This window comes from Mixophyes fleayi, chromosome 2 (assembly GCF_038048845.1).
Source record: "Mixophyes fleayi isolate aMixFle1 chromosome 2, aMixFle1.hap1, whole genome shotgun sequence".
NCBI classification, from domain to species: Eukaryota; Metazoa; Chordata; class Amphibia; order Anura; family Limnodynastidae; genus Mixophyes; species Mixophyes fleayi.
The window spans coordinates 46,057,086-46,081,904 of NC_134403.1; the positions used below are offsets into that span (position 1 = coordinate 46,057,086).

General features: G+C 40.9%; 2 protein-coding genes across 2 annotated transcripts in view; one reads left to right on the top strand and one right to left on the bottom strand.

Annotated features, from left to right (window-relative positions):
• Positions 1-19,654, bottom strand: part of ATM (ATM serine/threonine kinase) — a 127,507-nt gene extending 107,853 nt beyond the window's left edge. The window contains exons 1-8 of the mRNA XM_075198904.1: positions 19,407-19,654; positions 12,277-12,397; positions 10,821-10,933; positions 9,450-9,595; positions 7,405-7,569; positions 2,966-3,131; positions 1,974-2,212; positions 146-315 (exon numbers count right to left, since the gene is read on the bottom strand). Of these exons, the coding sequence (XP_075055005.1) occupies positions 146-315; positions 1,974-2,212; positions 2,966-3,131; positions 7,405-7,569; positions 9,450-9,595; positions 10,821-10,933; positions 12,277-12,348 (1,071 nt within the window). The 5' untranslated portion in view covers positions 12,349-12,397; positions 19,407-19,654. The remainder of the gene's footprint in view (positions 1-145; positions 316-1,973; positions 2,213-2,965; positions 3,132-7,404; positions 7,570-9,449; positions 9,596-10,820; positions 10,934-12,276; positions 12,398-19,406) is intronic.
• Positions 19,655-21,591: 1,937 nt separating this feature from the next.
• NPAT (nuclear protein, coactivator of histone transcription) overlaps positions 21,592-24,819 on the top strand; it is a 46,870-nt gene continuing 43,642 nt past the window's right edge. Inside the window, exon 1 of the mRNA XM_075198905.1 lies at positions 21,592-21,753. Coding sequence (XP_075055006.1) covers positions 21,717-21,753 — 37 coding nt within the window. The 5' untranslated portion in view covers positions 21,592-21,716. The remainder of the gene's footprint in view (positions 21,754-24,819) is intronic.

The following is a 24,819-nucleotide window of genomic DNA, read 5'->3' on the forward strand; positions in this document are numbered from 1 at the left end:
AATACCTGTAAATTCTTTGCTGCAATTAACTATTGTTTACATGAATACTTTAAATTATGTTGTGTTTTCTTCGGATTTTAGAGATGTTACTTTTGCTTTTTTTATACCTAAGCAGAATATATTAGGACACATATTAATGTAATACCTGATGGCAAATGTCTGCCATTAATTCCACCAAGTTCTCCTTGACTGCGACGTGTCGAGATCCTGAGGAGTACTTCCCTCTGCTACCAATGTGACTGATCTCACTCACCATGACATCGTACAGGCTGTACAAATTCCTCTGCCACTTATCACTGTCACAAGCATAAGCACCTGGAAAGCAAGAAATGGACCCATCATCTCTCTTCTAGTATGTGTCAATGATGTGCAGTTTAAACCACAAAACAGCGCTTTTGGTGTTATTTTTAATATTTACATCTATTATATGCATTGCACTCTAAAAGAATGAGTCTATCTAATCAAAAAGAAAAAAATAATCAAACTTATAAAGAAGAGTATGCCAAATGTAAACAAACTAATGACTGGTTCAATGCATGAGGCATAAGTATGGTGATCAACGGTTGTTTTAGGTGTGTACATGAGATTGGGAATGAGGAGAGGATGCTGGAGGAGGGGAATAAGCAGGGGTAGGAGGGACTGTTGCTTCAGTTGCAGAAAAACAGGGTGAGCAGATGTGCGTCTTCCATGGGAGCCATCTCGCACACCCTGTGTCCCCTGCTCAGTTCTCAAAAGAGCTAAGCAGCAGCCTCTTTTGAGTGGTGTATGCACGTTAAGAGCAGAGCAGGGGGCCCAGAATGCTAAACTGGCATTGCCAGGCCCCTACCCAAATTTTGCTTGGTGATGCGATGTTCCAATATCGCCAGTGTTAGCCCGTTTTCCTTCTTGGCTGAAGGTGAAAATGGCTTAATATATGACAGGTTGTAGAAAGAGTGCTTGTTTCTAGCTCCCTTTAATTTGCATAAAAGTGTCTCTCTTGCTACATTTCAGGCACAGCAATGTAGATAAAACATGTTTAAACATTGTATCTCTAGAATAGTTCTCCTTTAAGCTGTATATACATTGCATGTCTATGAAAGAGGCAATTTTAATTTGCAAAGTAATAACTTCTATAAAAGGCATATACACATACATACAAATGAAGGCCTAAATATGGAACAGAACCCATGTGGTCCGCACGCCCCAAATATAATACATTAGATCAGCGGTTCCCAAAGTGTGCGCCGCAGCTCCCTGGGGTGCCGCTGCGCTGTCACTAGCGATAGCCCTAGTAATAAAAAGAAGAGAAAAAAAAAAAAAGAACTTACCAATCATCCAGCGCCGGATCCTCCTCCTCACTGACTGCCGGGCGTGACGTCATCACGTCTGTCAGCCTCAGTGAGGAGCAGCAGCAGAGAGGATGTCAGGAAAGAAGGTAAGTAAAGGAGAGTGAAGAGGGACAGAGAGAGACACGCCGAAGGGGGGGACAGAAAGAGACACGCCGAAGGGGGGGACAGAGAGAGACACGCCGAAGGGGGGGACAGAGAGAGACACGCCGAAGGGGGGGACAGAGAGAGACACGCCGAAGGGGGGGACAGAGAGAGACACGCCGAAGGGGGGGACAGAGAGAGACACGCCGAAGGGGGACAGAGAGACGGCGAAGAAGGAGACACAGAGTGTGAGATGGCGAAGAGGGGGACAGAGTAATATGGTGAAGGGGCACAGTGATATGATGAAGGGGCACAATGTGATGGTGAAGGGTCCTAAATACATCTTACGTCATTTTGACCCAACTACTTAAAAAACGGAACTACCCGGTAATTATTTTGGCTTAGGGGTGCCTTCAAAAGATTATGGTGACCCTAAGGGTGCCTCGAACTGAGAAAGTTTGGGAACCACTGCATAAGATCATAAATAAAACACAAGAATTTACTGGATGTTATTAATGTGGAATTAGCAATGCATAAACTGAATATCAGAGGTATGAAACGCACCTTCGTCTGTAGTTCTGGCTCCTTTCGGGTGGTGAACATGCAGCATTAATCGGAAGAACTCCACAATCTCTTCTTTTAAGGTGTCTTTAGGTCTCTGCCGCGTCCATACACGCAGCACTGTCAGGAAGATATCTTCCCCTAACTTACATACCCGCATGCGGCAATTCACAGAAGAAGCCGAAAGGAAAACGTTTAGAGAGGAGAGGATCTGATCCAGGCCGGGCAAGCTGGTCTCTTCTCTACCGTTAGAAAAATAAATCATCAATTTTACACACAATAACCATTAGAAACGAGAACTCACTTACAAATGCTGTCTGCTCCACCTCCCAAAATGTCTAAGCTACACACTCAATTTATAAAGGTCATTACATGTTGCTGTTCGGAATTCATGGGAAATATACTTAATTAAAAAGTAACTCCTGCTATAAAGAGTAAAGGGGTATCTCTGCTGGAATGCCCTAACATTAGAGATAATAGTGACCCGTAGCATAATTAGGTGGAGCATAGCCTGTGGGGCTTGGCTAAAAATAACTAAAGTTCCCTGTCGCTGCCATGTCGGAGTCTATACAGCTCACGGTCTCCAGTGTCCCCCAATTGGATGATAGAAAAATGTAGTTATAACTTCCTCTTGAAAAGAGGACTGTGGTTTTTCGGTCTGACCTATACATGTGTTTTTAACGCACGTACGAGTTTATTCAAACATGAGCATCTTTCCTTTTACGAGCAGTAACAACAGTTTTAACCGCTCCATAAATTTACTAAATATCCTTAACAATTCTACTGTTCAGTAATAACACCAATTAAAATGTGTCATTTTGATATGACACTTTCATTGCTTATTTTTAAATAGTTCATTATATTAAGCGCGTCTCTGTTCACAAATTTCTTGTGACATTTTCCTGAAAATGCATTTCTTATATTCAACAAGAGTATTTTTAGCACGATTCGCCAACCCCTAGATTGCACTTTATACAGCGTTATAAGACAATTACCTAACCATCTGCATCACCATGGAGAAGAAGGTAAAGAACTTGGATTGCATCCCCTCGGTCTGGAGACAACAACCCCTGGTAAGTGTGTGGATAATGCGAGCCACCAGCAAACGATTTATTGGACTATTAGGTTTCAAGTAAAACTTGGAGTAAAGGGTCAATAATTCTGCAAAACAAAAATAATTCTTTAATCAGGTTTCCATCACTTTCATTAGGTTTGCAGAAAGAGTTTCATACATCTTGGTTTAATGTAGTCACTTATAACAAGACCTTCACAAATGGTTAATTTGTATTAGCTGGTTAATTGGTACTATATTTAGAATGATCAACAATTGGCACCCTTCTATGGTACTGCAACAGATATATCAAAAATTGGTATTTCATAAGCATCTAGACCGTAACACTTCCCTGTGTCCTATGTGTCCCCAACATCTAAACTTTCCAACCACCTACCCCACCTTATCTTGCTCCTATCCCCTTATTTTCTTTCCTTGGTTTCCATTTGGCAATGGAAATGTTAAGCAACTAAGAAGCGAAGAGGGATAAGAGTAAGCTTCTGTGAAAATGGAAATGGTAAGGTTGTCAGTGACTGCATAATGGTTGAACACCAGAATGTAAATGTGACCGATTGGTGCAATGAATTCCGTAGAAAAGGCGACGTCCTAATTTGCAGCGAGAGCAGGTAAAGAGGACTTTAGTGTGTGACTGGGAGAATATGTTACAGATTAGGTTACATAGATTGTGCACTTAAAATTCAGGATAGTTTTGTAGCTTTATAACAGTATCTGGAATACTACTTAGCATGGCAAAGACAGCCAGTGCAAGGACTGAAGAGGCAGAGAGGGAAGGGGCATCATCTGTACAGCAGCGTTCAATCTGAAGTGGATACAGTCTGTGAGAGGAAGGCCAATTAGCAGGGAGTTGCAAAAGGCTAAGTGTGACATAAGTTGTGCCTAAATAAGGAGCATATTTTACAGATATTAAGAAATATTAAGCATGCTAAAGGTAAGTGTGACAATGGCATTCTTGACACAAGAACATTAAGTGCTGAGATGAGTGAAATCCTATCAGTAGCTTTTGGTTGACTACAATTTTAGGTAGGGATTTGACATCCAGGCCAAAACAGCGGATGGACTCACATACAACAGTATGGAAGGAGTGACCTGGGAATAAGATAGCTAAATTATCACCAGTAAACTAATGGTTGTGGAGGCCTAAGGAATCTATACGTTGACCAATGGTAGATGGAGAGTAAGTGTATTACACAATAGCTTGTAGAGGAGATGTGGTGTAGTGAACTCAAACTTTATAGTTGGACTTATGAGAATTAATTCTTGTTGATTTAAGAGTAGAAATATTAGAGGGAAAAGGGGTGGTTGTAAAAGACCTGCCCAACCAACTTTTTGAGCCAAAAGGTGGAATTCATTATCTATTTCTCCAGCTTACAAGGTGCCCACGGGAGATGAGCTATGGGAGTCTCCAAGTGGCATCGCTGGTGTTTGTGTATGAGATACAACATCTAGCAGCAGATGTTTAAAAACTAGAAACTTAACAGTTTAAATAAAGTTAAATGTAGGTCAGTGTCTTCCAGAATAGATAATCCTATAAATAGCATGTGAAATACCCTTTAAGCCTTCTTAGCTGCCCTCCTACAAATCTATATCCAATCTTCACATTTTCTCTAGAGGACTCATAAGTGTGGCTGACAGTCACTCACACAACTGACTCACAGCTCTTAGCATGTAATATGATCTTCTAGTAACACGGTCCATTGTCTGCCAGAGAACCCGACTCAGCATCCGCAAGGCGGGGAGACGCACTTTCAGGTTTTCCTTTGAACTTCACCGTTCCATAGCTGGTCTTGATAACCCCTTAAACATTCTCCATACATTAAATGTGGAACCAGAGTAATCTCCCCCTCAGCTTCACCCCTACATCCAGACACTCCAACATTGTGTGCAGGCCACCATTTCCCTACATCTGATAAAGACTTATATATACTCCAACTCTCTGTACCTGACCAAAGTACTCTGAATTTGTCAAATAATTGTGACTCCCTATTTGCATACCAGAGGCCACCGCATCCACTCGCTATTGAACCCAACTGATTCCCCACAGTACCTGCACTCTTCTAATATATACTCCTGTAAGTCCAGACACACTGTCAGCTAGAGATAAAGACTGTCTACATATTCTGATTTCTCAACCAGCAGATGTGAAGTCTCCTCATTACTATCACCAAACCAGTTGGGTATTTCTGCTACTTTACTTCCAGACCATGGGTTGTAGTCCAACCCCACAGTGCTATTGTTGTGGATGTTTAACTTGCTTCATGCTACCTTATTGCTTTATTTTATTTGTATGTCTTTTCACCTATCGTCGATTTTTTTCTTTTCAATTTTCTACCCCTTCCCTCCACCTACCCTATCCCATTTTCCCCAATTCCTGGAGGTACTTTTATATTTGGTTCCCCTTAAACTTCCTCAAAGATGTTCGGTGAGATCACCCCCCCCCCCCCTCCCTCTTTTTTACCACACCTGATGGCTGCATCAGACAAACTGAACCTTCTTTCCATTAATGCTAATATAGGCTAAATATTACTGGAAAATAAGTTTACGGCTTTTGTAGGAAATTAAATTGGATAAAATTGACATTTCATTCACACAGAAAACCCACTTTAAGCTTGATGCATCCCCAAAATTAAGTAGGCTCTACTACACTCATGTACTTTGTAATAATAACGCTTTGAAAAAAACCCTTAGGGGTGTCGATCTTGGTATCCTATCGCATATCCATATCAGAGGTTTCCAATCATAAAGTGTAAAATTTTCAACAAACTCTTTGCTTTTATGAACCTCTACTCCCCTAACCAGCACCAACCTCACTTCCTATCCAGGGTGTTGGAACTCTTTGAACCACCGAGAGATGGGTCACTCATTTTCGGAGGTGATTTCAATTGGTCCCTTCATCCAGAGTGCAATTCTTCCTCCACTCCCGTCAGAAGTTCTCTATGCTGCTAACCTTGGGTAAACCATGATCACACACAAATCTAATTTTGTCTTTGTTTAGATCTCTCTCGCAGATTGCTCTCGTTATATCTCGGCTCCATTGAGATTTAATCCAGCCCTTTAATTACATAGTCCATAGAGGACAGTCACCTTTTAAGACTCTGCGCCTCTCAAAGATCCCCCGAAAACATCTAATTTCACAACTTTACAAACTATGTTTAGATTCAGCTTCCTCCTCATTCCCTTACTATGCCCTATCCTGGAACAGGGAACTGGGGGTGATGGCACCAAATCTTTCGATTCACTCACGCAAGTTCCAGTTCAGTTGAGCGGTCCTAGAAATGCAGCTTAAGATAAATCTGGTGGTATAGATACCTGACTATCCTCAAGAAAATTATTCCCGGCACCTCTGATCTCAGTTGGATGTGTAATTAGTCCTCTGGTACGCCTCTAAAAATATGATGGCATTGTCCAGGTTGAGGATTTATTGTCAGGAGGTGAAATAATGGTTCTCCCAGCTACCATTTCCCCTGAATTTTGGCACCTTAACTCAATGGCTCTGCCTATCTCTACATTTAAAAAGTCACTCTTGAAACTATTGTCCCGTGTAAAAGGAATTCTACATCTCCTACGACCATCTCTCAGTCGTTTATGAATTCAGAATATTTTTTCAATTCTCATGACCACATGGTATAGGTGGATAGACTATAAAAAAAATCTGATAACTGCCGATTCTGGTGACTCCCCTCGACACCCATGAACTCTTTGGAAATTTTACAATTTCCTGAGCTTTGTCTTGCTCTTTGGGCCTTCCTTTGATTCCCACATGATCCTATTCACACTTGACACCTATGTCGGAATCCAGACATGCACGTCCCCTCAGAACCCCTTGTTCACCACTTGACAGACCAAAGGATATTTTACGAAGACTTTGATTTTCGCGTGTACCTACCCTCTCCGTCCCGCTTCTTGTCCCATTTCTCTTTCATCCTGTGTGTATATCACACCCTTTAATTGTTAAGTCTTCTTGATTTCAAATGTTCCTTTTATTAGTTTTCAGATCATATTCAGATTATTTTTTCTTTTGTGACATTTAGAATATAGGCAAGTTTTACCTGAACGGCTATTTACAATTGAGCTGACAGTTCATTATATTTTGTCATTACCTGACCTGTATCTAGAGTTACGACCATGTTGTTGCCACTGATTTATTATGTAAACTGATTTATTTTCTTAAATAAAAACAGATTGCACAAAAAAAAAAAATAGTAGTGTAGTTAGTAGGAACAGAAGCAATGGAAATCAGTGTCCCCAGTGCTGCTATTATGAGAGAGTGTTACATATTTCTTCTCTGCAGCTGCCACTTTAGATTCCAGAACAGTTCAAACATTTAAATCTACTTTTCAATGCCTCCAAGTTAATATAACATACCTTCCCATTGTTGTGGAGTAATTTCGCACCAGTACTTGCGTACGGCCAGGATATCTTTGAGAAGGATACTGCTGTAATCCGCTCCATAAACAGCACACATTGTGAAGTCTTTCACAGTCCCTGTCACATGAAGTAGAAGCTCTGTGCATTTTAACCGTGGAGATCCTACAGAAATCAGGACAGACAGATAAGAAAACACAGCCGGAAATCTAATTATGTGGTATTGTAATTTAGATTTTTAGTTACAGCTTGATATCCAGGTCTTTACATCATTAGGCACATTAGTGAGAGAGGAGAAATCATAAGAGAAAAAGAGAAAAATGTTTTCACACACACACACACACACACACACACACACACACACACTCTTCGCTGACACATTTTATTACCATGTTTGTCTGGAGGACATTTTCCAAGTTCTGACAAGACTAGGACACCCTGTAGCCCTGTATCAGGTTTTAAAAATATCACAGCAGCACGAAAGATGAGTGTACTGATCCTTTGGGAGGCAATGACCCGATAAGGATGCTAAAAGCTGTACTGTATGATAATATATAATGCGAGTTCATACAAAGGCACGAAATCTGCACGTATGTGGAAGCCTGCCCAGGGGGAGAAGATACCAGCTTATCTGATCGGCAACCATAGGAGAGCGTTAGGAGTCGCTGGGTGGGTGCAGGTAGTCTGATGGTGGAAGCTCCAAGAAGACGACCTTGGAAATGAATGAGAAGATGCCGAGATCAATGGGCACTAAGAAGAGAGAAGATGATGATGGAACCAGGACTAGGCAAGGAGCAGAAGAAGGCCAGCACAATAAGAGAGCAATCACTGCACCCTCTGAAGGGTACAGTCAGGCTGCCAGAGTGGGTATGTGTTCCATGTTTGCTTGTCCCAGGGCAGTCATCCTACCACTTAGTCCACAGGCCCTGCCAGCCACATGCCTCCAAGCAGGGGCGGATCTAGAAAAATGCTGTACCCGGGGCGATTTATGGAGGGGGGGGTGCGATTTAGGCCCCGCCCCTTTCTAGCATCTTAGGCTGCCGACAGCTGCACACTATGTGCAGGTCCATCCAGCCGTGACAGGCAGGGATAGTGTTCTGCCCGGCTGCTCTGATTGTGTTTTAAACACAGTCAGAGCAGCCGGGCAGCACACTGTCCCTGCCTGTCAAGGCTGGATGGACCTGCACATACTGTGCAGCTGTCGGCAGCAAGTGTCTGCTAGGGGGAGCGATCCGCCACTGCCTCCAAGTACGTATGGTCACTCATCTTTAGAATCATTATCTTTTGACAGATATTTAGGCTGCAAGGCATACAGTCAAGTCCCCATTAAAAGAAGGCTGTGTGTGTTTTAGATCTGTGTTTTGTACTTATTTTGCATTTCACTTTTCCGTTTGCTGTGTTCACTTGTCTCTGCTGCTGGGTTCACAAACAGTCTGCTACACCTTAACGTCTAGTGATAATATCTTGTTGCACCGTTTGGGCTAGTCATTTAGGAGATGTTGTTAGAATTAGCGATCACGTTAGGCCAGTGTGGGTGGTTTGCTCTGTTCTATCCTATTTCTTTGCAGCAGGAGTCAGCAAATACGTCTGGAAGATTCACCCCTTGTATCTGGGAGGAGAATCGCTGCTGTAAATATTTCCTTTTTCTCTTGTCTCTTTGTAGGCAAAAGTTGGAAGAGAGATTGTGTGAAGAGAGTAGGGACGGTTGCAGCTTTGACTCTCTTGGCAAGTGAAGCCCTATGGGCATTCATTTGTCTCGCTGTGTATTAGGTCATAAACCTCCAGAGAGGTGCCTAGGCTGGGATTATTCCCAAACTGTACTCACTTTTCTTCATCAGCTGAAAGAAAATTTATTGTAAATACTACATACTTCGTCATTACAATTTTCTATAAAGCTACAATAGTATATTTTCATATACATTTCATATATGGGATAAGATTAAAGGTGCAAAATTTCTCGGAACCAGAAACTGATCTGGACGTAACAAAGCGACCAATCAATAATTGAAAAAAAATAAGTAAAACTCAAGGCATTTGTGACTCACGTTTATTTGCACAGCGGATGAAATATTTAACCAGGCTGCTAATGTCTTGCATTTTCTTCTGCCGAGCAGTTTGAGTAGAGTGAGAGACATTCGCTTTACCAGATTTATAGCTTTCAATCTCTTTGCAGATATATTTCTGTAGGAACCTGTCAAAAGACATATTGTAAGTATTATATATATACATGTATGTTATTTATAATGTGTGTTTGTGTACACAGATTGCTCCTACTGGCACCTGGGATTTTGGGGTAGTCCCTTCAGACGTAAAATATACTATCTGCATTTACAGAATCAAAGAGTATCACTGTCTCAATCAGGGATGTCCAGATCTCTGAACTTTTAGTAAATGTACCCCAAAGTCTGTGACTCTTATAACTAGTAATGCATCCGGCTCATGGTTTAGGCCAAATAAAATCCTTTTTAGCTGAATTCCAGTTTGCCAAAACTCTTGATGTACCTGTCAGGTTAGCGTGCAGGATACAAACGTTATCACTATGAGGAGTTTAAATTACACAATTATATCATTTATACCCCTTCATTTTAATGTGCAATTAGGGCCAGATTCATCTTCAAACGCAATGTGAACGCAACTGGCTTTCAAAAAACCCTGCAGGTAACTGGTGCACCCGTATTCATATACAAGCCGGTCTCAAGATATGTTTCCATCTGAATCTGGGAAGAAGTACACTCTGGCTAGAAGTAAATTGCTGTATGTAGACGGACAATCAAAGTTCAATGTAGTCTGCTAAAGTCCAAGTAGCGGTAACATTTCAAACATGACATAAAAATCAATGAAAAATTACTTTTGTGCTTGCCACTAACAAATCAATAGCGGAGGCAAAATTGGCAAATTAATACAGGCTGTCTCACAACTATCCAGATACCTTAAAATTATCCAATCAGATTCATTTTGGACATGGTCAGAAAATGACTAATATCAGTTTGTGTGTGTGGTCACCTGCAAATCATCATTCCCATGTCCCCATTTCTGCGGGACAGTCCCGATTTTGTTCCACTGTTCCAACCGGGACATATTTGTCCCGCGGGTGGGAACATTGGGAGGTATCATCAGTTCACAACTGTCCAGCAGCCTACTGCATCCCAGTGCTAGGCATCTCCTGGGGGAGTGGCCATGCCCCCATTGTGACCAGGCCACACCCCCTGACCTGGTGCCAGGTACTGGAATTTTGGGAGGTATGTAATCATACTAAGAGGTACCGAAAGTTATTCAACGGCCCAAGTGGTGAACGGAAAGATCTTGTCCACATAAATAGGAAAATTGATTTTATGTCTTGGCACCAAGGTTGAACGGAAAGATGGACGTGTGTGTTTTATATATTCTGTGTCATTATGAAGGACTAGACCTCTCACCTGAATACAGTATCCCAGTTAAGTTGTTTACCGCGCCGAGTGTCTGAATTACGATCTAACTGCTGGACTGTCTCTTGATCTCGAAGTAGACGCTTAAACTTATCAATTTCTTTCTAAAATGAAGACCAGAGATATTTTTTAAGCACAATATGACACATTTCTGACCATAACAAACACAAAAGGCTGATCCTGATAGGCATCATTACATAATCTCAAAGAGCCCAACAGTTCACAGTGAAATTAACACCACAAAATATATATATATTTTTAAAAAAAATATACAAATACAATGCAGAATTTGCATGCAATACTCAATCTGGAAGGAGAGCAAGACATTCCCAATGCCATACTAAAACTATTATCTGAATTACTGAAAAAAACACCAATAAATAATTGCAAAGTGAAGCCAGTAGGGGGCGACTAAAACACTGAATGACTGAAAACACTGGATAAGTGAAATTTTGACAATGTCCCTGCAGTGCCCCACATAGACCACCGCTCACTGACATGGAGAAACAGCCCCTGCTCCTCCAGTGTGGCGCTGGTGTATGATGTCACAGTCCAGTACCTCACTCCCAGCCTGAGGAACAGGATATGCTGCCCCCAACTCCCATCTGCTAAGGTAAGAAGCAGCCTGGGTGGGTGAAGATGCCATGCCCAAATGTGGGGTAACCTCCCTGGGCACCTACAGAGATATAATGCCACCTGTCCAGTGTTTGTAATGTGACCACCTTGGTACATTCGACTCAAACAAAGTGTGATTTTGTTACTCTGGAGTAACCGTAACTTTAGTGCTGTCTTTTTTCTATTGTTGTCCTATTAAAAGATCAGAATTCCTTTGACCCCCCCTTACTCACCTTTTTTTTTAACTTTTATTATTGTTTATATTCACTGCCATATTTAATTATAATAAATATATATATTAGTGCCGTAGGCATATATTTGTTATTTACCACTTGAAAATGTAAATGGTGACAAGAGTAAAATGTCACTTCAATGACCCATGACAATGAGAGGACACATGTGTGACTATATTCACCGGACTACTTTCTAGATGTACCCAGAAGCGTTGTCCTAGGAAAATATATACAAGTGTGTCACAGAGCCACAAATTACTCCAAACTCTGAATGTGATCAGGAAGAAAGAGATAAAAGCTTCCTCTCACGGCATAGTTACATCCATCACCGTAACAGAGAGAAGACAACACAAATAATAAACACTAAATAATGGGAACAGCAGTAGAATGACAATTGTGGTGGAATAACAGTCATCCAAATATGTCTATCAGAGGTCAGAAACCCTGAGAATTGGCACAGCATATTATTGGGAAATAAAATCTATTGGGTGTCTTACCTCACTAGCAGGATTAACAATAATGATAACGGAAAATTATTAAGCTGCATAAGCAGTTTTATTGCGTAATAATAAATCCACCAGCGTTAGAATAAAACCTACTCGTCTCTCTGTGGCCTTGTCTGTTTCCAGCTGTCGGCAGCAGAGCAGAAGCTCATGTAGGGCAAGACTCATGGTGCTGTAATCAGAGGTCTGATGGAGCAGCCTGGAGAAGCAACACCACCTACAAAAGCAATGAACAAATTTGCATCTTAGAGTTCTGAACAGGCTCGAATAATATTTTAACACAATTATAGTTTGAAAAGGAACAGAGTCCTGTGTTTGCATTGAATGTTTTTCTGCTTCTATAATTACAGTGATATCTGTAAATATACCCATAGTTTGCACAACTGTTACAGCTGCATCATTCCAATCTACTGAAATGGCAGTACTTACATGGGCTTTTTCTTTTTTTAAGTAAATTTTATTAAAGGTTTTATAAAAGTTTTAACGGTAAGACAACATAATGAAAAGCGGTCAACATAAGATGAAGAGGAGAAGAAGAAAAGAAAAAGGAGAAGAGAAGAAGAGTAAGAAGAGGGGGAGGGGAGAAGAGGGAGAGGGGGATAAGGGAGTCAGAGGGGAAAGAAGGATGAGGAAAGAGGCATCAGCAAAAAGGCATCATAATATTGGTTAAACAAACCTTGAGGGATTCAGAGTTCAAGCTACCTCGTAGTCATGTATAAAGCACATCAACCATCGCAAAACACTGATGGCAGAAATTGTGAGAGCCAAGGAAGGGGGAGGGAAATAAGGAGGGGGGGGGTAGGATAGATGGGAATGTTAGTTAGGGGAATAGAGCGGGAGGAGGGGGTAGAAGAGGTCTAGTTTAACTCCTGCTAGACATCAAATACGAGGTCCACCTGTGGTGTCAAAACCGTCAATAGCGTGAAAGGAAAACAGTTAAGTATCAGTCTTGTGGTAAGAGAGCCATGGGCCCCAAATGGCGTGAAATTTGTTGGGGCGGTCATTTCTAATACGTGTGATGTATTCACAGGGATATGTCTGCCAAATCCTATTGATCACCCCCGGAAGGGCAGGGGGGTCTGGTTGCTTCCAGGCAACCTCAAGTGCACATTTGGCTGCATAAAGTATATGACTAGCTAAAGCCATCATGTACTTGTCAGTGTAGGACAAACAAGGTGGCACCATCAGGGAGGTGGTATTATGGATCAAGTAATGAACACTTTGCCAGAACCTCACAATCTTGGGACATGTCCACCAGATGTGATGAAACGAGCAGTCTTGACCACCGAGCCTCCAGCAGAGCTTAGAAGTAGCAGGGTATATGGCCTGTAGGCGGGTGGGAACCAAATACCATCTATAGAGCACTTTATATGAATTCTCCTTAGTGCGCACACATATAGAACTCTTGAAAACCTTCACCCTTATTTTAGACTATTCCTCTATGTTGAGACCCTCCCCATGTCCTCCTCCCATTTTAGTTCATACTGATCCCAGTCTGGTTGGCGGTAGGCTATAAGGAGATGGTAGAAAGTGGAGATTAGGCCTCCCGGGAGTTGCTCTTACAAAATGATTCCAAAGGAGTGAGTCGGTAAATAAGCTTAAATTCAGGGGTGATTGATAATATTGATAAAAACGGTCGTGGGGAATGTTGTAATGACATTGGAGGTGTAGAAATTCTGGAAAGATTCGCATAGGAGCTATGTCCAGTAAAAACTTTATATCATGCTGGGAACAAAACCTGATTGAAGTATTTTGCATCCCAGGGGGAAAGCTGTGTTGTCCCATAGTGGGAGCATGATAGATAGAAAGATTTCTCAATAACTGAAATTTACGGGGTGCTATAGCTCCAAATCTGGAGTGAGAATTGGGTTGTGGGAGGAAGCAGGGAGGGGGGGGGGGGTGGGCAATGTTTGATGGAGACCCATAGTAAAGTGTAAGGAGAAATCAAGTGGAGGAGTTTGGCTTCAATGTCAACAGAGTCCCGTCAGGGATGGGAAGGGGGAAAAGAACAACCTGAGTTAGATGAGTGGTGACATAGTACTTATGATGTTTGGAAGGCGCAGGCCGCCCTCCGAGGCGTGGCGATATAATGTACAGGCTCTCACTCTGAGGCGACTTTCCGACCAAACTAAACAGGCGGTCTGTTTTTGTAGGGTCTGTAGGGTCAGGGAAGGAAAATGAACTGGCAGGGTCTGGAACAAATAGAGAATCCTTGGTATTAGATTAATTTTCACTGCTGTTATACGGCCTAGATATAAGCTTGTCCCAATCCATTAGATTACTGTGACTGGATCACTGATAAATAACTTTTGGTATAAATTTATTTAAAGGAAATAGCGCAGGCCGCTTATTTATATAATTGCCAATGCACTTATTTTTGATATTGTACATAATGTGAGATAGGAAATCGTTATCTCTGAGACCAGGGTAGAAAATTAGTTTTTTTCTGTTTACCCTAGCTAAAGGAAATACCTTATTTCTGATGTATATATCTGATACAATGAACCTTTGTTTACAAAGCCTTTTGTGTATTGTGATGTGGAAAAATGGCTTGTTTTTGGTTTTTGATGTTCTGTGTGAATATGTATTCCGAATGGTCTGAAGAAAGGCTCTGTGCTAATTAGATCTATTGATGTGTGAAGGTTCAACATTGAAGGCAGGAACTTTTAATTAAGACTGGGTCCTGCATTCTCTGCATCTGAAAAAAAGATCCAGGACATCACAGCGTTTCTAGAATTTCACATATAAGTGTAAATATGGCTAGCTTTCCAATGCATGTAAATCCATGTTTGTGTAAATAGAGCACATCCTGATGCTAAAATAGCATGTGTCTGAACTGTATAAAATATGAGCTGTTTGAGCATGTAATATATTCTTCTGATTTTTATCTGACCTGATCACTGGTACCACTAACCAGTGTGAGCAAATAAACATCTTGCTTCAAGACCTGCTTGAAAACATCTTCAATATTGCTGTAATCCTGTGACCTGCAGATTAGACCTTAAATCTAATTCGTTCTCCGGCTGTCTGAGGTTTGGACCCAAGCTTTTCCAGTACCACCGCTCTGCCTGTTACCCAGCAGCCCTGGTCAGTGTGATATTCCAGGGGGGGATCCATCCACAGCAAACCTGATCTTTAGTGAGAGGTACCAGCCCAGGTACACCAGCAACGAGGTACGCTAGCAGCATCAGTTACCCAGAAGGAACGTGGTTCTGAGTGTCATAGAAGGAGCTCAGTGGTGGCAGCAGGCCCCTCCTACTGCGGCAGGAGGGGCGTATTCGGAATAACGAAAGGGGACGGTGGCAAAGTAAGCCCAGCCGGTTCCCAGCAACAACAGACAGGGTGGCATGGGCGGTCCATCCTGTCACAATTACGTTTAAGCGATTCTAGCAGCTTTAGCAGTATACAACTGGTTATAATGGCTAGTTAGATACACCCCTAGGTACTTGAGTCTGTCAGGATGTCATCTGAAATCATGTTGTCGCTTAAGGAGAGAGATGGGGAGGCAGATTGAGATGGAGAATTTCGGACTTATCAGTATTGATTGTAAAGTTATAAACAGCTCCATACATTCGGAGTTCAGTCTCGAGGGAAGTGGGTTTGTGAGCGCCCGAAGGATATCATCTTCGTATAAAGAAATCTTATACTCTCAGGGGGCAGCTCAGATCCCAGTGATCTTTGAGTTACCCCGTATGCGAGACACCAGTGGCTCCATCAACCTTACCACGTACCTTTTGTTATGGAGAAGGAAGGTGATGCTGCACTATTAGCGAGAACACTAGACCAGGGGTTGAAATAGAGGCCGTCAGACTGCATATGAATTGACCTCAAGAACCCATGGTGGCAAGGGTGCCTCTCATGAAGGGCCAGGAGACCCTATCAAAGGCATTTCCAGCATCCAGAGACACCACCAGTGTGGAACCCGATAGTGATTGGCTAATCAAGTCGATGGCCCGTCTCGTGTTGTCTGCTGCTTGGCGTTTAGGGGTGGATCCCACTCGGTCTCGGTGGACTAAAGTGGGGATCATCGGGATGAGCCTACTTGCAAGCAACTTGTTCACCTAGCTAGAAAAATGATTTACCAAAGTACACGCTGGAAATTATGTTCTTCCAATTCACAAAAATTGAAAGAAAATATAACAAAAACATAAGTAAAAGTTATTTTCTTGTATGGTATATTCCTTCTTTACCTTAATAATATTTAAGCCAAAATATTTACCAAGTAGTCCCCAGCATTGCTTACCTCCGGCCCTTTCCGCAGCACCTCTTTGAGATCGCCGTGGCACCCCAGGGAGCCGTGGCACATTTTGGGAACCACTGGGTAGCTGTTATTCTGGTTGAGAATAACAGCACTTGTTGAGCTGTGATGATAGCGAGCAAAGGTTGAGACTATCCAAGTGCTGCCACAATCTGTGTGTGTCTTTCGGAGGGTGTGTCTGCCAAAAGTGGGACCACAGCTGGATCATTGCTTTAACTGTCAGTCATGCTGCAGATAGCAAAAGTACTAACAGTAGGAACCATGACTATCAGTACTGGTAAAGACTCCATCGCTTTGTATGTATACCCTCTGTGTGAATACAGCCAGTATGGTAATACATTATAATCATTGAGTTAAGTGTGGTGAAAATATTTAATAAAAATATAGCTTAGATTTTAAATCAGAGACCTGTCTAAATGTGATACTCTACCTCCCTAAATTAGTCTGACTGGGTAGGGTAGCCCCAAGCAGCCACAGGGAACACTTCTACTCAAAGGACGCTGCAGGATAAACCCTGTGCCTTGGGTATTGTGACAGTCCTCCTTATTGTACAAGCCTAAATAGGTCTTTTTTCCCCCCGCATTCAGCATGCCAAAATAGCCCAGCAAAATATATAATTTTCACTTAACATTGGGTTACTACAGCTATGTTTTCTGGTGGGTCCTTCACACTCCAGTCTGGCAATGTTTATCGGACAACTGTGCTATTTTTATAATGAATAAAATTATCCTCACAGTGGCACTTCATCAGAATGAATATAATCCAGGTCACATTAATGAACAACTAACAAAATCAGTATAGCCTATATTGAAATTACAGTACTATTCAGATAAGTCAATGCCTAGGGGTGGCAGAGGCTGAGTGGCTATTCTTTCCCTACACACAGAGTATGTCAAACTTCTATTTCTTCCGTCAACAAATACCACTTACAAATTTCTTAGGCTACTGTCAGATGAGAGCGTTTCAGCTGACTGGAAGAAACCCAAAAATACAACAAAATAATTAAACATATTTGCACTAACCAGTTTTCCTATTCCAACCTGAGCAAAAAAAAACATTAGTTGGAAACTAAGAACTGAATCAGAAAGATTAAATGCTAACTAGTCATTAAAAGATATGTGTGACGTTTACAATAATTTTACATTATTTATTGTTAGCGGCTACACTAGCCACAAACACTGCAAGCCGCATTTGGAGAAAACGTAGCTCTGAAAATACGTCTAGACAGACAAAAACAAAAAGGAAACCTTCTATTGGCGCCCAAATAAAATTTTCGTAATAAAGTAATCACAGCAGCACCATAGGAGGCTGCAAACCTCCTCACATGCAGAAGCAAAACACAAAAGAGAGATGCAAAGCTAAAAATGTCTATAAATATTAACGTCCTGGAGGATAAATCAAAGGTTAGTCTCACACAGTCAAATAGTAAAGTTAATAATATTTATTATATCGAATGAAAATAAGAATATATTAGAATAAATTACGAATCAAAACTGAAGAAAAAAAATAAAACCCTATAAAATAACATGTAAAAACAGTTTGGATAATATTATAATGAACAAAATAGGATAAGACGCTACCACAAATATTGAATACCTATGAAATCCTTATTAGTATATTGCTGTGGGCCCACAGAAAAAAAGGCATTCAGTTCAGACAAAGTAGAAACAATAATTATCCCAAGCAAGAATAAAATGAATATATCAGACCAGACACCGGAAAATCGGGGAGGGTGAATCAAATAGATAAAAACATATACAACAGGCAATGGATGTATTGGATATAAACTTCTCCAGAGATGGATAGTATTGTAAATTCACTTGGATCCCTAGTGTGCTGATATCCAATGCAAATAGACCTTTGAGTCAGGCTCCGGTCTCGCTGTAAAGATCCTCGCCGCACTGATGAAATCCATGCACATATGGAGTGGTAAGGCTACTGGCCAGAACAATAACATGTGTCCTCTATTTGAAACTCCAATGGAGTGGCGGGCTCACGATGTAAAATTACCCGAACAGCACAACTAGATCCAGATCAGAAGTAAATTATAAAAGCTGAATATATTCCAATTGCCTCGTGGAATCGCTTACAGATGACAATCTAAATAGGGCTCACTGAGATATTCAAATACCCAACGCGTTTTATTACAGCAAAGTAACTTCTTCAGAAGGAAAGCGAGAGCTGCCGAGTTCTTTCCGAGGCCACAACTGCTATACACATCTTTGCCTATTACCGTCCATATGTAATTTAAGACTACTGTCACATATTATTACCATCAGACTGCCGACTCTGGATAAGTTATCGGTGAGCTTTGGACAGTTTTTTTTTACAATACTATCAATCACCGGAGACGTTTATATCCAATACATCCATTGCCTGTGGTATATGTTTTTATCCATTGGATTCACCCTCCCCGATTTTTCTGTAAATACGTCTGTGTGATTTTTTTTTTTCAAAATTACTCTGTAGTATTAGCCTTTAGCATTTATGCACTAGTAAAAAAAAAAAAAACACATCAACTCCACCACCTAATATGCCTGTCTAATTCCACCCTTACAAAACAAGTTACCTTAAATCATATAATACTGAAACTAAAAACAGTGATTTTATGCGGACACCAAAACTCATAAATAACAAAAAACTATTGACTTACCCCCAAAAAAATGGACATTTAAACAATAAAACATAAATATTTGTGCAGAAATATTATTCAATAACACCACTGTATGCAATACTAAATAAAACACCAAACAACTATATATGCAACACTCAAGAAAATAAGGCAGATCTGCAAAGTTTATAAATAACAATTGCATAATAATACACTTATTCATCAACAACTCAATTGCACTTAAATACATATTGATTCCTAAGAGCAACATTTCGTTTATTCAAACGTACGATGAAAACAAAAGTTTACTGATACAGTCACTGCTTGGGACTTTCCTATGACAACATTACATATTACCTCCTGTATGACAGCTGCTGGTTGATGTCTGTGTGGGGGGTATCAGCACCAGTGGGGTCCTCACTCCCTTGTTGCCCCCATCACATGGTACCTGCCCCACTAAGGACGAGTGTCCCCGATGTTATGTGTCCTGTCACTGAGTATTGTCATCAGCTCTCCTCTGCCTGATCCACGCTGCCAGCGGTGTCACCGTCTAATCTGTCCGACGCAAGAACACTTTAGTTCCGGACAGCTGCAGCCAATGTGACAGTGCCCTGGTCCCATGTACAAACCTCAAAAACATTACCGAATAATTGTATTATATTTAACTATAGGATCCTTCTTCTGATAACATACTACACGGAATGTAACTTTCATTAATTGCTCTGTACAGTACACAATAACATTAAGTGGTCTATAAGTACATCTGTTATTCAATTAGCAACTATATATATATATATATATATATATATATATATATATATATACATATATTGTTCATTGAAAAACAGATGCTAGTAATACCAACGTTATACCTATTTATTTACATATATATGTATATAAATATGCATACGGATATATATAAATATATATATATATATATATATATATATATATATATATATATATTATACACACACAGGTATATATATATATATATATATATATATATATATATATATATATATAATTAAAAAGCAAGAAAGCAAAACCAACAATGACATACAAAATGTCATAGTAACAGAAGAGCAATGGGACAAGAAGATACCAAGGGGAGTTCAGCTACTGTATAAAAGCAAGAGGTTGCATAGTTTCTTAACATTTACACGTTTTGCTCATGAATACAATAGTGCTGGCATCAGACGTTACAGTTTTATACAGATACTATTTATGAGTTTTTACATACAGTATATTAGTAACACTTTTTAATTATAACATGAACATATATGTTATATTGTTATCATGCTTCTTGCGTTACAGTTATGGATTTCTATTGGTTTATAACTTGATCAAATAAAAAAAAGTTATATTTTCCTATTAGTTCTGACAGATGTACTAAAGTTTACCTATTAGTCCTTATATGTTGGTAACAGAAAAACACAGGATGACACTAATTCAATTCTCCCCATATAATGTATGTATGTATGCAGTGAAGGGTTATTGTGGGTTTACGGCATAAGATTGATAAATAGTATGTTATACACGTGGGCGTGTTGATATAAGATATGTATTTCTTGCAGGGACATGGATATGTGTATATGATATGTATTTCTTGCAGGGACATGGATGTGTATATGATGTGTATTTTTTGCAGGGACATGGATGAGAATATGATATGTATTTTTTGCAATGACATGAATGTGTATATGATATGTATTTATTGCAGGGACATACATATGTATATGATATGTATGTCATGCAGGGACATGGATATGTTGATATAAGATAGGTATTTCTTGCAGGGACATTTATGTGTAGATATAATATAAGTATTTCTGGCAGGGACATGGATGTGTAGATATAATATAAGTATTTCTGGCAGGGACATTTATGTGTAGATATAATATAAGTATTTCTGGCAGGAACATTTATGTGTAGATATAAGATATATATTTCTGGCAGGGACATGGATGTGTAGATATAATATAAGTATTTCTGGCAGGGACATTTATGTGTAGATATAATATAAGTATTTCTGGCAGGGACATTTATGTGTAGATATAAGATATATATTTCTGGCAGGGACATGGATGTGTAGATATAAGATATGTATTTATTACAGGGACATGGATGTGTAGATATAAGATATGTATTTATTACAGGGACATTTATGTGTAGATATAAGATATGTATTTCTGGCAGGGACATTTATGTGTAAATATAATATATGTATTTATTACAGGGACATTTATGTGTAGATATAAGATATGTATTTCTGGCAGGGACATTTATGTGTAAATATAATATATGTATTTATTACAGGGACATGGATGTGTAGATATAAGATATATATTTCTGGCAGGGACATAGATGTGTAGATGTAGATATAATATATGTATTTCTGGCAGGGACATTTATGTGTAGATATAAGATATATATTTCTGGCAGGGACATGGATATATTGATTTGGAGGGAGTTTGGTCACTATTGAGCCTGTGCCTGTTTAATCCGGAACTGAAGGTCGGGCTGTCGCCGGGGAAGTATTTCGGTGTGACACAGCAGCCCAGCGCGGGAGAGCGTGTACTCGGGTGTTGCTGTGTTGGGAGAGCTGGGATTCGGGTGTTGCCTCGTACAGCGGGTCATCTCGGATGCCGGCCAAGTGGGGCAATCATGCTGCTCCCGTCCGATGTGGCCCGGCTGGTGCTGGGTGAGTGTGTACCCTGGGGGCCACATATCATGTACATGTCATTACCCAGAGGCCCCCGCCGCCGCCATAACCTGTGTGACAACAACTGTCAGCGCTGTGTAGTGCGTGGGGTCTCCTCAGTGTGGGGGGCACCTCAGTGGGGGGGTACCTCAGTGTGGGCTCTCCTCAGTGTGGGGCACCTCTCAGTGTGGGGTCTCCTCAGTGTGGGGGGCACCTCAGTGGGGGGCACCCTTAGTGTGGGCTCTCAGTGGGGGGGTACCCTTAGTGTGGGCTCTCAGTGGGGGGGTACCCTTAGTGTGGGCTCTCAGTGGGGGCACCATATCTCTGTCACACAACAGTGCTTTTTATTTATAGTTGTCAGATAGTCCTAGGTTGTGCTGCTTTAATGTTTAATGTCCTGTTTAGTATTAGCCAGAACAGCTTCCTTTGTGTTTGTTTTGGGTGCAGTTCCTCATACATGATATTATCTGATATGTGTTTAAGATAATTGAATATAACTACAGTATTATGATCATATCAATCAGCAATGTTCTGTAGGTAGAAGCAGCCTATGTATGTTATGTGTTAATATCTTGTGATCTTGTCATGTTGGAATATTGTAACGTACGTACGTGTCTAGGGGTCAGGTTATGTTGGGTATCCAGTGCTCTGCTCATATATTTTATTTTTTTGCTCTCTTTATTATACATTTAACTTTCCTTGGTAACTTCGCCTACTGGATGGCTAATGTGGGCTCAGATAATATTGCTTGCTTTTCCTGAACAGACATGTATGACTCCTTCAAGAAGTACCTGCCTCCTTACTCTTTGAGGGTTTCAGGCAAGTAGGTGGTCGATCCCCCTTCAGACGAGGAGGAAGGTGAGAATGGGACTGAAGATAACTCGGCTACACTCTTGGGGGTGAATATATGAAGCTTCAAGTTCTGCAATTAGTCGCCAATTTCCGGTGACTTGCAGAAATCAGAGCTTTATACACTTGCCCCTTGGAATCTGACAAGTGTTTTCCAGTAGGCAACTTTAGGGCAGTGCTTTTGATTCAGAACCTCCAAGACACTAATGATCAGAATCTTTTTTTTCCAACTTATCAGTCCTGTAATGAGTTGGTGTCGGCGAATAGCAGATTCAGACCAATGGTTTATTGCATTACACAATTTTAGGGACCTGTATCCCTTTTCCTTTTCCCAGACCTAGAGTTTTAAAAGACCTGACCAGCAGTTGATCTTCTCCTGTCAACTGACTTTCTAAGAAGACCACAATCCCTCTCTCCGATGTCCAAGGGGTTTTTGATACATGGGGTAAGATGCTGGACGGCCATCTCAAAAACCTGTGTTTATTTACATCTGGGTCCATTTTCTCCACTGTTTGGGTTGCTAAGACGTTCTTCAAGGGGGTGGAGCAACCCTCAAGGAGTTGCAGAACGTCACAATCGGAGCGGAGCTGATGCAGCTGGTATTCTTGTATACAGAATGCGTTGAACTACATGAAAGGTGCCGATTTGGACTTCACTAAATTAGCAGAGAAAGTCATGGTGGTGGCACACAGGGTTATGTAAATTTCCTGGGCAGTGGACAACCCATCTCTGAGTTACCTTTTTATATGAAGGCCCTTCTTGGGCCTGTTGGGAAAATTTGGATGGGATGGATGGGAAAAGTACTTTCCTTGCCTAGAACAGACCTTAATGCATTAATTTTCTCAGCAAGAGCCCCAGGCAAGCACCTCAGAGTCAATGCAGTATGAAGTTATCCTCCTGGATTTCCAAAACACCAAATTTTTAGGGGCTCTCATTCTCCTTTTTCAGCAACCCCTTCTCTCACTCAGCGTCCTTCACCTGGCTGCTCAATATCGTCAACTGGGGATGCTGGAAATCCTTCTTGGACCCCCTTGAATATTTATTTTTCCCTATCTTGGGATTTAATGGATCAAGAGGACAGGGAACCATTCCACCATTTTAGGTATCGCAGGGATCTGGGGTTTTCCAATCTAGTTCTGGCACCCATGGTGGAACAGTATATTTTAACCCATTTTTTGTATAAAAGACCTCAACCAATTCCTTCAATGGGAGAGAATCAAGATGGAGTTGCCCCACTCATTGGTTCATGCCATCAGGGAAGGGATATTACTGGTGTCTCGTCCCATCAGGAAGCCTGTCAGCACTTCTTCCATTTTGCATTCTAGAAGGTGTAGTTGCAGTTTTGAGCACTCGCCTTTGAACTGTTGTCAGCGGAATGTGGCACATCTTGGTGGCACTTGTGTCTTCAGGGGGTTATATTTGCCCTGTAACTGGGAGGCCCTATCGGAGAGCAGGAGATGCATAATTTGGAACGCTTAGCTTTAGATGTTGTAACAGAGGATTTTCCTTACACAGTACAAAATCCTAGTTCTCCAGGGAATAATTTTTCCTCTCCTTATTAAATCCTGCATGATGATCAGTTACTGCATAAGAGTAGTAGATACCATAGTCTTCACTGTGGAAGTGGTCCCAATATAAAAGATTATTGAAAAGTCACACAACTGGGGAAGGATGTACGAAGGCGTAAAATACTTTTCTTATCCCTGGAGCACTACATCCATCTTAAAGAAATAGGGTTAATATAGCATAATTATAAATGTGCCAAGTACAAGCGATCCTCCAAAACTCCGCATCTGTGCAAAAGGCATGTTAGGAAGTCCATTAGCCAGCCTTACTGACAGAGATGTGGGAAACTGTCTAAGCCTGGGGGGGCACTTCACAGATCTGCGCTTTATGGGAAGGTCGCACAAAGAAAACCATTGTTGAAGAAAACCCATATACAATCTCACCCAAATTTTGTTAGAAAGTGTGAGAGAAACCTACATAGCAAGTATTGGAAGATGTTACGGTCTGATGTTATCAAGATTGGACTTTTTGCCCTCGTTATCATGAATCATGGTAGTGGTAGCATAATGCTTCAGGGTCTGGAAATCATGCCAAACTAGAGGGCAGAATTGATGAAGCTGGAAATGGACAGATTTTGGAGGACAACTTGCAGCAGTCTCCAGGAGACCTAGGTCTTGAGAAAAGATGTATATATTCCAGCTGGACAGTGAC